Source organism: Macaca fascicularis, chromosome 13 (assembly GCF_037993035.2).
Source record: "Macaca fascicularis isolate 582-1 chromosome 13, T2T-MFA8v1.1".
In the NCBI taxonomy this organism is placed as follows: Eukaryota; Metazoa; Chordata; class Mammalia; order Primates; family Cercopithecidae; genus Macaca; species Macaca fascicularis.
This window is the reverse complement of record NC_088387.1, coordinates 5,556,215-5,573,526: the sequence shown is the minus strand read 5'-3', so window position 1 is coordinate 5,573,526 and position 17,312 is coordinate 5,556,215. Positions and strand designations below refer to the sequence as shown.

The 17,312-nt window shown below is 45.0% G+C and overlaps 1 protein-coding gene across 34 annotated transcripts in view; it reads left to right on the top strand.

Moving 5' to 3' along the window:
* TBC1D8 (TBC1 domain family member 8) overlaps positions 1 to 17,312 on the top strand; it is a 241,555-nt gene that overhangs the window by 161,175 nt on the left and 63,068 nt on the right. For 14 of the 34 annotated variants that reach the window (XR_012421956.1, XR_012421953.1, XR_012421957.1 and 11 more), the window contains one exon: positions 5,274 to 5,384. The exons of 6 other annotated variants lie outside the window; for them this stretch is intronic. Coding sequence is in view for 10 of the 28 variants with exons in the window: in XM_065526646.2 (XP_065382718.1) it covers positions 5,274 to 5,384 (111 nt within the window). In the remaining 18 variants the exon portion in view is untranslated. Of the gene's footprint in view, positions 1 to 5,273; positions 5,430 to 17,312 lie in introns of all 34 variants that reach the window. 14 more of the 34 variants (XR_012421955.1, XR_012421954.1, XR_012421952.1 and 11 more) reach the window with 1 other exon arrangement.

The following is a 17,312-nucleotide window of genomic DNA, read 5'->3' as shown; positions in this document are numbered from 1 at the left end:
TTTTGTGTGTGTCTCTTCCCAGTTTTGGTATCAGTATGATGCTGGCCTCATAAAATGAGTTAGGGAGGAGTCCCTCCTTTTCAATTGTTTGGAATAGTTTCAGAAGGAATGGTACCAGCTACTCTTTGTATTTCTGGTAGAATTCAGCTGTGAATCCATCTGGTCCTGGGCATTTTTTGGTTGGTAGGCTATTAATTACTGCCTCAATTTCGGAGCTTGCTATTGGTTTATTCAGGGATTCGACTTCTTCCTGGTTTAGTCTTGGTAGGGTGTATGCGTCCAGGGATTTATCCATTTCTTCTAGATTTTCTAGTTTATTTATGTAGAACTATTTATAGTATTCTCTGATGGCAGTTTGTATTTTTGTGATGTCAATGGTGATATCCCCTTTATCATTTTTATCCCCTTTATCATTTTTCATTGTGTCTATTTGATTCTTCTCTCTCTTCTTTATTAGTCTAGCTAGCAGTCTACCTATTTTGTTAATTTTTTCAAAAACCATCTCCTGGATTCATTGATTTTTGTTTGTTTGTTTTGGAGGGTTTTTCGTGTGCCTATCTCCTTCAATTCTTCTCTGATCTTAGTTATTTCTTGTTTTCTGCTAGCTTTTTGGATTAGTTTGCTCTTGCTTCTTTAGCTCTTTTAATTGTGATGTTACGGTATTGATTTGAGATCTTTCTAGCTTTCTGATGTGGGGTTTAAGTGCTGTAAATTTCCCTCTTAACACTGCTTTAGCTGTGTCCCAGAGATTCTGGTACGTTGTCTTTTTGTTCTCATTGGTTTCAAATAACTTCTTGATTTCTGCCATAGTTTCATAATTTACCCAGGAGTCTTTCAGGAACAGGTTGTTCAATTTCGATGAAATTGTATGGTTTTGATTAATTAATTAATTTATTATTATTATTATTATTATTATTATTTGAGACGGAGTCTCACTCTGTCGCCCAGGCTGGAGTGCAGTGGTGCAATCTCAGCTCACTGAAACCTCTGCCTCCCAGGTTCACGCCATTCTCCCGCCTCTCAGCCTCCCGAGTAGCTGGGACCACGGGCGCCTGCTACCACTTCTGGCTAATTTTTTGTATTTTTAGTAGAGACGGAGTTTCACCATGTTAGCTAGGATGGTATCAATCTCCTGACCTCGTGATCCGCCCGCTTCGGCCTCCCAAAGTGCTGGGATTACAGGCGTGAGCCACCACGCCTGGCTTGATTGAATTTCTTGATCCTGAGTTCTAGTTTGATTGCACTGAGAGACTGTTTGTTATGATTTCAGTTCTTTTGTATTTGCTGAGGAGTGTTTTACTTCCAGTTATGTGTTCGATTTTAGAACAAGTGCCATGTGCCACTGAGAAGAATGTATACGCTGTTGATTTGGGGTAGAGAGTTCTGGAGACGTCTACTAGGTCCGCTTGACAGAGCTGAGTTCAAGTCCTGAATATCCTTGTTAATTTTCTGTCTCATTGATCTGTCTAATACTGACAGTGGGGTGTTGTAATCTCCCACTATTGTTTGGGAGTGTAAGTCTCTCTCTTTTTTTTTTTTGAGACAGAGGTTCACTCTTGTTGCCCAGGCTGGAAAGCAGTGGCGTAATCTCAGCTCACTGCAACATCCGTCCTTGGTTTCAAGCGATTCTCCTGTCTCAGCCTCCTGAGTAGCCCCTGCCACCACGCCTGGCTGATGTTGTATTTTTAGTAGAGGCAGGGTTTCACTATGTTGGTCAAGCTGGTCTTGAACTCCTGCCCTCATGTTGGGGTCCGCGTGTTTCCTAAACAAAGGAATGAACACACAAGACAACACAAGACAAGACAAACATGGCGGCCGCCTCGAATGGCGTGCTCTGCTTTATTTTATACAGTCGTTTGTGGAATGTTGCCAAGTCACAAGACACATTGTTGTTTTTCTGACCTTTCCCTGACTTTCTGGATTTTCAAGATGTTTACACATAAACAAGCACCCAACGCCCTGCTTCGTTCGCGAGAGCAGGACTCATGGGGAACACCCTGTTTGCGAGCACGTAGTCCTCTACACCTCAGGTAATCCGCCCGCCTCAGTCAAAAGTCCTCACATATAACTTTGGATCCCTAAAAATGTAACTGCTATAACTTACTGTTAACTAGAAGCCTCACTGATAAAACAGTTGGTTAACACATTTTTGTGTGCTGTGTGTATTGTATGCTGTGTTCTTACAATAAAGTAGAGAAAAGGTTAAGAAAATTATAATGAACAGAAAATATATTTACTCTTCAGTAAGTGGAAGGGATCATCATAAAGGTCTTCATCCTCATCATCTTTATATTGAGTAGTCTGAAGAGGAGGAGGGGGTTGGCCTTGCTGGCTCGGGGTGGCAGAGGCAGAAGAGATTCCACATGTTAGTGGACTCATACAGTTCAAACCTGTGTTGTTCAGGGGTCAGCTGTACACACATGTACATGTACAGACGTGTATTTCCTGGCTGTGTACACTGAGGGGACCTGGCGGCACCCCATTTGCAATAAGCACACCTGGCTTCCACATACTGGCTTTTAAATCCCATTCTTCACTAAAGAAACCAGAGTTTCTTGGAGAAATGGTGGCTGAGAGTAGTGAAAGTACAAGATGAAGCTGGAATTTTTTGTTGTTCCAGAAAATATGAAGAACGATGGGGACATATCCAAAGGACACAAAAACCTGCTTGAAGGGGTTCCCACTGGCCAAACCTGGGACAATCAGAGCATCAGAATATATAATAGTAATAGATTATAACCCATTGAAAAAAGGAGAAAAACATGAGGCCATACTGATATAATTAAGTGAATAATGAAATATTTGATGAGGAATAGGAAATTGCGTGGCTTCAGAATACTTCTCCACAGAATGCTCGGTAATTACAAAGGAAAAAGGAGTAATTTTATAGTGCAGAAGCCTGGCAGCCCGTATGTGAGTGAAGTGATCAAAGCGAACATTACCAAGAATGGGACAAGTAGAGGTCGTCTGCTACCTGATAGGATGTGGTGAAAAGAACACAGCATCACTTATGATTCTTGCCGAAAATATATAACCTGAATCTAATCATGACCAGGCCTCAGACAGACCCAGACTTTGGGACATGCTACAAGAAAAACTGGCCTATAGGCCGGGCACGGTGGCTCAAGCCTGTAATCCCAGCACTTTGGGAGGCCGAGACGGGCGGATCACGAGGTCAGGAGATCGAGACTATCCTGACTAACACGGTGAAACCCCGTCTCCACTAAAAAATACAAAAAACTAGCCGGGCGTGGTGGCGGGCGCCTGTAGTCCCAGCTACTCGGGAGGCTGAGGCAGGAGAATGACGTAAACCCGGGAGGCGGAGCTTGCAGTGAGCTGAGATCAGGCCACTGCACTCCAGCCTGGGCGACACAGCGAGACTCCGTCTCAAAAAAAAAAAAAAACAAAAAACAAAACTGGCCTACAAAGCTTCAAAAGTGTCAAGGTCATGAGAGTCAGTGAAAGACTTCTCCAGATCCACGTAGTCCAAAGAGACTTGACAACTGAATGTGATTCTGAATGGAATCCATTGTAGCAAAAGGACGTTATTGGGACATTTGGCAACATGTGAATGGGTCTTATGATTAGATGGCGGGACCATATCAATATTAATGTTCTGAATTTGATGGTTGTGCTGTGGTTATATAGGAGGATGCTGTGTTTGTACTAAATATATGACGGGGTGTTAGGTAAGTAACTTGCCCCCAGTGATTCAGTTTTTCTTTACACTTGAAGTTGTTAAACTATATAAAAATAGACATAGTAATTGCTCATGCAGCTGTGGCCCTTATTCAGGGCCTATTAGTTAAGGGTAATGTGTAAAGTAAATTGAGGACCTAATCTTCTCAGCCATCTTAGCCATCTAGATTCCCAGGCAATTGAGGATCAGGATGCCTTTTTTTTTTTTTTTTTTTTTTAAAAACCAAGATCCTGCTCTGTCTCCCAGGGTAGGGCGCACTGGCATCATCACTGCTCACTGCAGCCTTGAACTCCCTAAGCTGAAGCTATCCTCCCACCTCAGCCTCTTGAGTAGCTGGGAATACGGGCACTCGCCACCATGCCCAGCTAATTCTTTAATTTTTGTAGAGATGAGATCTCACTGTATTGCCCAGGCTGGTCTTAAGCTCCTGGGCTGAAGTTATCCATCTGCCTCGGCCTCTCAAAGTGCTGGGAGTACAGGCATGAGCCACTGCACCCAGCTTGGGATGCCTTTTTTGTTTGTTTTGTTGTTGTTGTTTTTTGCCTGACATTGATTTCTGACGCCACTCATTACAGCAAAATGCTAATCCTGCACTCACATTTCATGCTTTATGGTCTATAAAAGACTTTGATAGGTTTTCTTTTTTTCTTTTCTTTTTTTTTTGAGTTGGAGTTTCGCTGTTGTTGCCCAGGCTGGAGTGCAATGGTGTGATCTCAGCTTGCTGCAACCTCCACCTCCTGGGGTCAAGCAATTCTCTTGCCTCAGCCTCCTTAGTAGCTGGGATTACAAGTGCCCGCCACCACGCCCATCTAATTTTTTTGTATTTTTGGTAGAGATAGGGTTTCACCACGTTGGCCAGGCTGGTCTAGAACTCCTGACCTCAGGTGATTTGGCCTCCCAAAGTGCTGGGATTACAGGTGTGAGCCACCATTCCCAACCGGTTTTCTTATTTACATCCCACAGTACCCTGGAGCAGGCAGGGATTATTCTGCCATACTGGAGAGGAGGATAATGATGATAAAATAATAATACTGGGTGACATAGAGTACTTTTTATGGGCTTGTAATAATTTAAGCACTTTGACTATTGGATACTTTAACTCATTTAATTATCCCAATTACCTTACGAAGTAGGTAGCCTGTGCTTATTTTATTTCAACAAGAAATCCAGGGCACAGACAAGTTAAGTGATTTGCTAAGGCCCCACAGATTGAAAGTGGTGGAGCCAGGGTTTGCATCAGGCAGTCTGAGTCCAGAGCCCCTGCTTATTTATGTGCTGGGTCAAAGCGCCTTGGCTAGGCTGGGTGACTGGTTTGGGGCCCTTCGTTCACTTCTTCATTGATTCAGCAAAGGAGTGCTGAGTGCCTGTCAGGGGCAGGTCCTGCTGCAGATGCAGACAGAGCCCATGGCTCCATGGAGCTCAGGCTTTGTGAGGCGAGTCGAAGAACTGGACATGAAACTGTCTCTGCCACCCCAGCATGGAGTCCAGACAGCGACCACATGCCTCGCACACGAGGAGCTGGCCAGCCCCGTGCTCACAGGTGCACTTTCTTCTCTTCTCTTCTCTTTTGAAGGTCGCCTGGTCGGCGCTCTGGATGCAGTGTTGGATTCCAATGCACGGGTCGCTCCATTTCGAATTCTGCTTCAAGTTCCCGGCTCCCAGGTTTACTCTCCCATAGCATGTGGTGAGTTACTGACTGGATCAGACGTTTACTGGGCCATAGCCACTGGTGAGTTTTGTTCCAGTTGGAATGTTCCAAACCTTAAGGTGTAAGCATGCTGAGTATCTGCATGTCGGTGAAGCTTGAAGGTAACACCTTTGGATAACTCCCTCATCTGCTTTCAGGAACTTAACTCCCCTCCCCTCCACTCCCCTTCCTTCCCCTTCCCTCCTCTCCCTTGCCCTCCTCTTCTTTCCTCTTCCTTCCTCTCCCCTTCTTCTCCTCCCCTCTCCTTTCCGCCCCTCCCTCTCAACCTTTGCTTTGCCCTCCCATCTTTTTTTTTTTTTTTTTTTAAACCATCAAAAGTACATAAGGGCTGTAATCTTGGGCAGCATAGCTTGGGCATGCCAGGCTTTCGATTGGTGTGTTTCTTGGTGCTCATATATTGTTGATAACGAATCGAGCCATTTTCTTCTTAATATTGTTTCTGACTTAACACATGTGCTCCTGAATGCATACACACATTGTGATGGTGTGGGCAGATTCTGAGGGCTGTGTCTGACTCAGGGCAGTCTTCTCCTATTGTGATGGTGTGGGCAGATTCTGAAGGCTGTGTCTGACTCAGGGCAGTCTTCTATTGTGATGGTGTGGGCACATTCTGAGGGCTGTGTCTGACCTAGGGCACTCTTGACCCCATGTTCCACCTTTGCACTGAGGGAATGAGTCACTGGACAGCTGGGGGCTGAGAGACGGTGGAAACCACCTGCTCATCTTCTCCCTCTGGAGTTTCTGTTCCTATCACAGGCATTACCTGGTGCTCTATCTAACCACTCAGGTTCCTCTTGGGCCAGGAGTCATCACTTGAGAAGACCCTTTTATTAAAAAACAAAACCAAAATGTCTTTTAAAAAAAAAAAAAAAAAAAACCAAAAGTAATAAATGCTCATCTTCCAGAAATGAAAAAGTAGATAAGAAAGAAGGAAAAAATAATCACCTGCAACCCTTTATCCATAGCTCATCTTCTTTCTGCATATATACGTGGTGTGGTTTTTTAGTTTTGTATCTTCTCATAGCACCTTATTAGTTACTTAAACTTTCAAAATCACCTGTACATGTTCTCTAGCAACATTTAAATTAAAAAAAAAAATTAATTTCATTTTATTGAGATGGAGTCTCACTATGTTGGCCAGGATGGTGGTCTTGAACTCCTGATCTTCAGTGATCAGCCTGCCTTGGCCTTCCAGAGTTGCTGGGATTACAGGCATGAGCCACCACGCCTGACCAACATTGGAATTCTTTTTCCTCGAAAGTACAAGAAAGTGTGAAGAGAATTCACATTCATATCCCATGGATCCAATGCTAATCACTGTTAACATCTTGGCATTTTTTTTCCAGTTTGTTTTGTTTTTTAATTAAGACAGATTGTTCTGTATATGCATAAAATGACAAAGATGATGCATGCTCGGTAGAAAGAAATCAGACTGGGAATGGTGGCTCATGCCTGTAGTCACAGCACTTTGGGAGGCCAAGGAAGGAGGATCGCTGGAATCCAGGAGTTCAAGACCAGCCTGGGCGACAAAGTGAGACATGCATCTCTGCAAAAAATTTAAAAATTAGCTAGGCCTGGTGGCATGTACCTGTAGTCTCAATTACTAGGAAGGCTGAGGATTGCTTGAACCCAAGAGTTCGAGACCACAGTGAGCTATGATGGTGCCACTGCACTCCAGCCCTGGGTGATAGAGGGAGAGCCCGTTTCTTAAAAAAAGAGGCTGGGTGCGGTGGCTCACGTCTGTAATTCCAACACTTTGTGAGGCCCAGGCGGGTGGATCATGAGGTCAGGAGACCAGCCTGGCCAAGATGGTGAAGCCCCATCTCTAGTAAAAATACAAAAATTAGCCGGGCATGTTGATGGGTGCCTATAATCCCAGCTACTTGGGAGGCTGAGGCAGGAGAATTGCTTGAACCCAGGAGGGGGAGGTAGCAGTGAGCCGAGATTATGCCAGTGCACTCCAGCCTGGGCGACAGAGTGAGACTCTGTCTCAAAAGAAAAAAAAAAAAAAAAAAAAGAGAGTGTGTCAAAGAAATCAGCTAACTGAAAAATACAAAAAAGGTATCTATCTCCTCAAATCCCAGCCACCCAAAGTAACCTCTAGTTTCATGAGGTGAACATCAGCCCAGATAACTTTCTGAGACATTTGGACACACAGGGATAGTGGAGAAGATGGACAGAAGGACTTTTATAAAAATGCAACTCATGTGTCAGTGTTTTTATAACAAAAGTACTACATTTACTTGATTTCAATAAAAGGAAGTAAACTGAAATGAAACCAAAGATATGTTAAACTTCAAATAAATGTTTCTTTAGTGCAAGAGAGATTATTTTCTAAAAGGTTCAAGTAAGGTTAAGGGAAGAGATTTTTGAAAGCATTAAAAGGTTAGAATTGTGGCTTTTGAAAAACAATGTTTTAAGTCTGATAGTGTTCACTGGCTCCCCACCCTCTGAGTCAAGGGTGCCAGCATTCTTATTATCCTCCCTGCTTTCCCAATCTCATTTTAAAAAATTTTATTATTAGTTTTACATTGTACTTTCCATTCTATCATGTAAACTTACTTTATTGTTTAGCTCAGTTCTCACTTACACATTGATTTAATGCTTTTACTCAGGTATGGATTTCCCAATCTGGAATTTTTTTTTTTTTTTTTTTTTCCCGAGACAGAGTCTTGCTCTTGTTGCCCAGACTAGAGTGCAATACTATAATCTCAGCTCACTGTAACCTCCACCTCCTGGGTTCAAATGATTCTTCTGCCTCAGCCTCCCAAGTAGCTGGGATTACATGCATGTGCCGCCACGCCCAGCTGATTTTTTGTATTTTTAGTAGACGGGATTTCACTATGTTAGCCAGGGTGGTCTGGATCTCATGACCTTGTGATCCGCCTGCCTCGGCCTCCCAAAGTGCTGGGATTACAGGCGCGAGCCACCGCGCCCGGCCTGTGGTCAAGTTGTTTTGATCCTCATTTCATTTTGTTAGGTTCCCAACATCCTTTTAACCTGTTATCCATTAGCTCATCTGTGAGTGCTTGTTTTATTGAACCCATGTTCTTCAGTTGTTGGGGAGCATGAAGCACTCGTGAAAATTTTCTTTTCTTCCTTGAATGTTCCATTCTCGTCTTGCATAGAATCTCTTCTTTGGAACCTTCTGTTCTCATCTGTTCATTTTCTTTTTTTTTTTTTTTTTTTTTTTGAGACGGAGTCTCGCTCTGTCACCCAGGCTGGAGTGCAGTGGCCGGATCTCAGCTCACTGCAAGCTCCGCCTCCCGGGTTCACGCCATTCTCCTGCCTCAGCCTCCCGAGTAGCTGGGACTACAGGCGCCCGCCACCTCGCCTGGCTAGTTTTTTGTATTTTTTAGTAGAGACAGGGTTTCACCGTGTTAACCAGGATGGTCTCGATCTCCCGACCTCGTGATCCGCCCGTCTCGGCCTCCCAAAGTGCTGGGATTACAGGCTTGAGCCACCGCGCCCGGCCTCATCTGTTCATTTTCTTTTGCAGTCGAGTGTTTGCTTGTTTGCAGGGCTGTTTCTCTTCGTCTTGCTCATGCTTGGGCATTGTTATCCCAGACGTTATATTGGCACTAACGTAGTGTGACTTTAACTCGTGTTACGGGAACAGGGTAAGGAGGACTGGCATCTCGCTAGACGAGACATGGTGGGTGAGGGAGTAGGATCCTCTTTTTCACATTTCTTGCAGATTTGGAGCTTTTGATATGAGTATTTTCTCCCTGCTATGTTGGCTTCTGAGGAGTTATCAGGGTGGGGAGTTGCCCACATTTCTTCCCTGTTCCTGAATCCATGCCCTTTGTAACCACAGCCATACCACATTCTTAATGGCCACACAGCATTCAACTCTGTGGCTGTAGCTCAATTTACTCATCCAATCCTTTATTGGATACTTAATTGGCCCTGATTTTTTAATAGTTTAAAAGCATTTAAACTATTATAGTTTAATAGCGAATACCCATTCACGTCCACTTTTTTCAGGACACTTCACAGTCCCTAAAGTCCATTTATTTGAAATGTTTGTTGCCTGCCATGTACCAGACACACGCTTGATGTCGGGGATTCTGCACCGAGTGTGTGAGGGGCAGTCTCCCTGCACCCAGCTTTTCAGGACCTGGGGGAAGGCAGATAGCAACATGAATGACAGGTGCAGGTGGGCAGAGGGCTAGGGAGACCTGAGAGGAAAGCGCCCTTGCAGAGCACATCCTGAGGAGTGGCTGCACGGAAGGGATGTGTGTGTTTCTTATTTTTGAGACAGAGTCTCACTTTGTCACCCAGGCTGGGGTGCAGTCATGCGATCTCGGCTCACTGCGACCTCCACCTCCAGGGTTTAAGCGATTCTCCTGCCTCAGCCTCCTGAGTAGCTAGGATTACAGGCGCATGCACCACCATGCCTGGCAAATTTTTAAATTTTTAGTGGAGACGGGTTTTCACCATGTTGGCTAGGCTGGCCTTGAACTTCTGACCTCAGGTGATCCTCCCACTTCTGCCTCCCAAAGTGCTGGGATTACAGGTGTGAGCCATCGTGCGTGGCAAGATGTCTGTTCCTAATGCGTTCTGTGTTTATTGCCAGATTGCCTACCATGATGTTTGCGCCAGCTTCCCTGGGTCCTCCCCTTCCAGTAGTGCAGGAGTCCTGAGCAGATTAACTCCTAGAACCTCTTTCTGTTGAGCTGAGATCGGCTTCTTTTAGTTCCCCCTGGGCACAATTTCTGCCTCAGGCCTGACCCGGGCCAGGCCTGCAGATGCATCACTTTCTGCTGCCATCTTGCCCACAGAACATCTCCTGAGTAAGAATTTATTCTTTCAGTGCACTTTTCTTGAGTTAAGGAAGAGAGAATTGTTGAGTGTATTTCTGTAATGGACCTGGGGTATCAATTTAGATCCTTAAGCCTCTTCTGGGAGTTCCTTGGGCATCTTGCACTGTGTTATTGACTCACCATAGTTAATATTTTATTGAGTCTTCAGCATTGAGCCAAGGCCCCTGCCCAGGGCTACAAGTCTCAGATAAAGCATAAACAAAAACTGTAGGAAGGGCCTGGGTGGCCCCAGGACACGGGTGGGAACAGGAAGAGTGGCCTGCACGAGTGATTTATATGTTCACTTGAGTTTGGCTGCTTGCACAGCAGGATGGGGAGACATAGGGAGGGCCTTTGGGGATAAGTTTTTTTCCTTTTTTTCTAAGCAGAGATAGGTAGATACCTTCATGGGTGAACTACATTATTATTTGGCAGAAGCTACCTGTGGCTGACTGTGGTTGGAAGGAGAGATGAATTGCTCTTATTTTTAACATGGACCAGGGAATCCCAAGGCTTTGTGAAGATCACCGGCTTCAGTGGGTGGAGACATCCTAGGAGGGAGTGGTTGTGAGTTGTTTGGGAGGTTGTGGGCAGTGTGATTCGGATGAGAGCTGAGACGTCCCCTCCCCGACTGCCTGTCACCTGCGTCCTCCATCCCGGCACTCATCACCAGCTCTCCTCTGACTTGATTTTTGTCTGCCTTTTCCTTCATGGAAGTAAAGGTTCTCCGAGAGTCATACTTGGGACCTTCTGATGCCTAGGACAGAGCTTGACATGTCGTGAATGCTCAGTAAACCATGAGTGGGTGAATAAGCGGGGAAGTATGGGAGAGAAGGAGAGGAGTCTCGGCAGTTAAGCCTTCTGTATATAAAGAGAGTGAAGGTAAGGGATGCAGTGACAGGTGAGACCCCTTGGGCGCTTTCTGCGGAGCCAGGCCAGGGATATTCCAGGCAAGGCATGGGCCTGCTCACCACCCACATGCAACGGAAGAATCTGAAAAACAGGGATTTTCTTAATTTCTTTAAAAAACAAATGTTTGTGTTATAAAATACATATAACAAAATCGACCATCTTAACCATTTTTAAGCGTCCAGTTTGATGGCATGAAGGACATTTGCCATATGATACAACGGTCACCACCATCCGTCTCCAGAACTTTTTTCATTTTCCCAAACTGAAACTCTACCCGTTAAACACTCACTCCTCACTCTGCTCTCCCCAAGTCCCAGGCAGCCCGGATGGGATCCACGTTCTGTCTGTGGGAATTTGCCTACTCGGGCACCTCCTGTTAATGGGCTCGAGCAGTGTTGGTCCTTTGGTGACCACTCATTACAGTCAGCATCCTGCCTTCACGGGTCCCGCCTATTGCAGCAGGTGTCAGAAAGTCCTTCCTTTTTACAGCTGAATAATATTCCATTGTGAGTCGGCTTTCTTTTAGAAGTCAGCTCTCTCAAATGATTGGGGTAAGTAGAAACAAGGACGTGTTGTGTGGAACCAGGAGAGCAGAATCCTAGGAGCTAATTCCTAGTCAGGTCATGGGGAGCAGGAGTGCTGGGAGGGCCCAGTTGCCCAGCCTGGAGGAGGGCCGGTTTTTGGCTGAATTGATACCTATCTTGTGCAGAGCCCTCCGGGTCCCTGGATGAACAAGGAGACTTCGTTGCCATTTCTGTGTGTCTGATAGTCTTAGTCATGGCTCTGTCCTGTGCTTGAAAAGTCCAGGCTGTTGGAGGCTGAAAGTTACCTATCATGTTCCTATGTGAGATGTCAATGTCTTGTGTTCTTTTTGGTAGGTAGTTCCCAAGGTTACCAACTGCATTATTCACACATACTTTTTTGTTTGTTTGTTTTTGAGACAGAGTCTCTGTTGCCCAGGATGGAGTGCAATGGTGTGATACTGGTTAACTGCAACCTCCGCCTCCTGGGCTTGAGCAATTCTCCTGCCTTAGCCTCCTGAGTAGCTGGGGTTATAGGCACCTGCCACCACACCGGGCTAATTTTTATATTTTTAGTAGAGACAGGGTTTTATCATGTTCGTCAGACTGGTCTCGGACTTCTGACCTCAAGTGATCCACCTGCCCTGGCCTCCCAAAGTGCTGGGATTACAGGCACGAGCCACCACGCAGGCCACACATTTTATTCTTTACCATGACCCTGTGCATTGAGTGCATTGTTCTTGCCCAGTTTTCAGGAAGCAAAAAGAAATTACAGGCAAGAACTGCAGGACTTTGAATTATCTGCCTAGATCATTCTAAGAATTGAATTGGTTATGCAATAATTGGACTCCTTTTCCTGTAGATTAATTGAGGCACGAGGTGGACTGTCTCCTCTGGTTACTGGAAGAGGACTTCCTGATTGCCTTGCTTTGAGGCAGCTAGGGTGGGGGTCCTCCTGAGAGCGTGGGGCGGGTCCCAGGGGGCCCACTTCAGGGTTGCCTTTCATGAAAAACTCGTCAAACCTTTGTACAGATGGCCTTTTAATAACACTCACGGCTTTGCAGATCCGAGTTTGGACTCTGGGTTGCTCCAGTAGTTTGTTGGCTCTGTTTTTGGTAGCTTAAGTGCAAGGTTTTTACGTAGCCAGTAAGGTCTGTCCCATGGTCTTGAGTGAAATGGGGAGCAGGAAAACAGAAAAGAAGGAAAGGTGCCACATTGTAGCGGGGGCGGGGGAGGGTCAAGAGACCACCTTATCTGGGCATCGTTGGGGGGGCAAGGGTTCCAGCAGAGCAGGAGCTTACCTGGTGGGCAGGGGCACTGCCACATCTTGGGAGGGGAGTATGTGTGTAGTTTGAAAAAACTTACTTAATAGTTTAGATTTGGAAAATGGAAAAAACATCCTTTTGAAATGTTAAAGATCATTAAAGCAATTTGTGATATTTTCATAAATCAAAATGTGGCATATGTTTTAAAAAATGGAGAATAGCTGGACACAGTGGCTTGCTCCTATAATCCCAGTACTTTGGGAGGCTGAGGTGGGAGGGTTGCTTCGGGCCGGGAGTTCAAGACCAGCCTGGACAACATAGCGAGACCCCGTTTCTACAAAAAAATTTAAGAAATTAGCTGGACCTGTTAGTGCTCCTGTGGTCCCAGCTACCCAGGAGGCTGAGATGGGACAGGGACTGGAGAGTTGAGACTGCAGTGAACTGGGATTACGCTGCTGCGCTTCAGCCTGGGCAACAGAGCAAGACCCTGTCTCAAAAAAAAAAAAAAATTGGGCTTTCCAGTTTAAACAATCCTTTCCTTTCCCATACTTTCTTCATTTGTTCCTCTCAACATTATATTGGTGCTTTGACTCTGACTCTGAAGAGGGAAGGAGCAAGCCACAGGGAGTTCAGGGACTTGCCAGGGCTGCTTCAGGCATCGGCGACACCGCGGGTGTATCAGGTGCTGGCCCTGACAGAATGTTCTTTCAGAGCGTTCTTTCTGACGCACACTCTCTTATCCCTGCCCTTGACCGTAGCTGGCATCTTGGTTTTCTTGCAGTCGGCATCACTGTTTGCTTTGTCTTTGGAGAGAGAATTTTATTGAGGGAGGAAATGTTCCAGGGTGGATCAGATTAGCATCTCTGTGAACTTTGTACCAGGGTACTGAAGGAAGTGCCAACCCCATCTTTTTTTTAAGAACAGAACCCCCTGGGTGCTTCAAGGAAAGTCCTGGAAGCAACCTAGCGGGAGGGAAGACAGTGCTTTTCTCTGGGTCCCCCGCCCTGAGGTCAGGCGGTGCGAGTTGTCACACTTGTTTTCGGTCACGCTCGGGGTGCTGCGGCTCACATTTGTTTTCTGTTATGGAGTTACTGTCACCAGGCTCTTACTGTTTTAAATAAAGTCATTTTGCTTATGCTCAAATAATTACACTCACCCAAGGCATTCTTCCCTTAGGGTTGTTCTTTATAGTTATTTAAAAAGCAGGGACATGCTGAGTCTAACTTGTAGATCTAGTAAATGCTGACATTAAAAATGATGTTAAAAACTATTTTTAAGACTGGACCTGGTTGGGGCTGGGCACGGTGGCTCACGCCTGTAATACCAGCACTTTGGGAGGCCAAGGCAGGTGGATCCACGAGGTCAGGAGATCGAGACCATCCTAGCTAACACAGTGAAACCTCGTCTCTACTAAAAATAAAAAAAAATTAGTCAGGCGAGGTGGTGGGCGCCTGTAGTCCCAGCTACTTGGGAGGCTGAGGCAGGAGAATGGCGTGAACCCGGGAGGCTGAGCTTGCAGTGAGCCGAGATTGTGCCACTGCAGTCCAGCCTGGGCGACAGAGCGAGACTCCGTCTCAAAAAAACTAAAAAAAAAAAAAAAAAAAAAAAAAAAAAAAACCAGACTGGACCCAGTGACTCAAATGCCTTTAATTCCAGCACTTTGGGAGGCTGAGGTGGGAGGATCACTTGAGGCCAAGAGTTTCAGACCAACCTGGGTGGCATAGCAAGACCCTGTTTCTACAGAAAAAAAAAAAAAAAAAATCAGCCAGGCGTGGTGGAGTGCACCTGTAGTCCTAACTACTCAAGAGGCCAAGGCAGGAAGATAGCTCAGGCCTGGGAGTTCAAGGCAGCAGTGAGCTATGATGGCATTCCAGCCTGAGTGACAGATGAGACTGTGTCTTTAAATAAATAGATGAATAAACCCCCCAAAACAAAAAACTGATTTTTAAGCCTGGAATCAGACTTTTCTCTAGTATCTTATAGGTTACAGAACCGGTTGCTAACTTCTGCATAAAGCAGGACTCGATTAACAAGGAAACCGTCTGGAGAGGATCTTAGCAGGTGTCTGTCTAGTTTAATCCCTTTCATTTTTAGTAGATGAAGAGACATTGACTGAGGCTGTGGGTTTCAAAAGGAGATGACTCTGGCAAATGACTTTTTATTAAATGATTCTTTAATGATTTAAAAAAGAAATCATAGGGAATGAACACGGAGGCACCACTGTGCTGCCTGGAGCCCTCCTTCTCGGCCAGTTTTGCTGGTCTGACCCCAGTGGGTGTGCCTGCCTGCCTACTCTGGTCTCTCCCATTCTGTGAGGTCCCTGGGGGCCCACTTCAGGGTTGCCTTTCTCTGACTTCTGTGACATGTGCTAGAGCCTTGTATATCTGAATTGCCTGGGGCTGGGAGTGATCTTGATCAAAAAAATAATAAGGAAATTCAGGGAGTACTTCTGCCCTCTTTTCTGGCCCCGCATTTTCACTTCTGATTATATTTTCCTCATTGGTAATAGTTATCCATATTTCTTCCTTTTTTTTTTTTTTTTTTTTCCTTAGAAAGGTTTGTTTTTCATCTTTTTTTTTGTTGTGAAGATTTTCAAACATGTTTCAAAGTAGGGAGGAGAGTGTAAGGAAACCTGCAGAAACCTCATTGTGTACTGACATGAGAATTGAAGTTTTTTTTTTTTTTGAGACGGAGTCTCGCTGTGACGCCCAGGCTGGAGTGCAGTGGCCAGATCTCAGCTCACTGCAAGCTCCGCCTCCCGGGTTCCCGCCATTCTCCTGCCTCAGCCTCCCGAGTAGCTGGGACCACAGGCGCCGCCACCTTGCCCGGCTAATTTTTTTTTGTGTGTTTTTAGTAGAGACGGGGTTTCGCCGTGTTAGCCAGGATGGTCTCGATCTCCTGACCTTGTGATCCGCCCGTCTCGGCCTCCCAAAGTGCTGGGATTACAGGCTTGAGCCACCGCGCCCGGCCGAGAATTGAAGTTTTGCCCTTCTTGAGTTATTTCTTCATTGTTACTGGGTTTTGTCATTGCCTCTAAGGCTTTTCAAGTAAGTGTGAACATAGAAAGTATGTGTGATGATAAAGAGAAATAAATAATGAGTTCATATTTACTTTTCCAGTTCAATTGTAAAACTAGCTATAACTTAACTTTGATTTTGTATTTGTTTTTCTCTTCTCTTATACTGAAAATCTTGATTTCTAACAATGTTCACATAATCGTTTGTGTATCTAGTATATGTACACACACACTATATCTAAATAATACCAATATTGCTGTTAAGAATGGTTGAATGAGATCTTAAGGTTTTGCAGCTCTATATGGTGTTAGAAAACATTTAACTATAGGTTACTTCCTTTTATTGTGTTTCACTTTGGTGTACTTGGAAGATACTGCATGTTTTACAGATTGAAGGTTTGTAGTAACCCTGAACTGAGGAAGTCTGTTAGCACCATTTTCCCAACAGCATGTGTTCACTTTGTATCTCTGCCACAGTGTGTAATATTTTCAGTCGTTCAGACGTCTCATTATTATTACGTCCGTTAATGGTGATCTGTTATCAGTGATCTTTGTTGTTACTATTGTAATTGTTTTGGGGTGCCATGAACCATATAAGATGATGAATTTAATTGATAAATGTGTGTTCTGACTGCTCCACCCACTGGCCCATCCTCTTCTTGGGCATCCCTATTTCCTGAGACACAAAAGCACTGAAATGAAGCTGGGCGCAGTGGCTCATGCCTGTAATCTCAGTGCTTCGGGAGGCTGAGGAGGGCAGATCGCCTAAGGTCAGGAGTTCGAGACTAGCCTGACCATCTTGGAGAAACCTTGTCTCTACTAAAAATACAAAAGTAGCCGTGCCTGGTGGCACACGCCTGTAATCCCAGCTACTCGGGAGGCTGAGGCAGGAGAATCGCTTGAACCTGGGAGGCGGAGGTTGCAGTGAACTGAGATGGCGCCATTGTACTCCAGCTTGGGCAACAAGAGCGAAACTCCATCTCAAAAAAAAACAAAAACAAAAACAAAAACAAAAAAACTGAAATTAGAGTAATTAATCACTCTCCAATGGCCTCTAGTGCTCAAGTGAAAGAAAATGTCGCACGTCTTTCACTTTATATCAAAAGCTAGAAATGATGAAGCTTAATGAGAAAGGCATATAAAAATTGAGACAGGCTGAAAGCTAGGCCTCTTGGGCCAAACAGTTAAAGTCGTAAATGCAAAGGTAAAGTTCTTGAAAGAAAGCAGAACTGCTACTGCAGTGAACATGTGAATGATAAGAAAGCAAAACAGAGTTAGTGCTTCTATGGAGAAAGTTTTTGTGGTCTATCTAGACGATCAAACAAGCCACAGCATCCCTTTTAGCCAAAGCCTAATCCATGCAAGAGCCCTGACTTTCTTACATT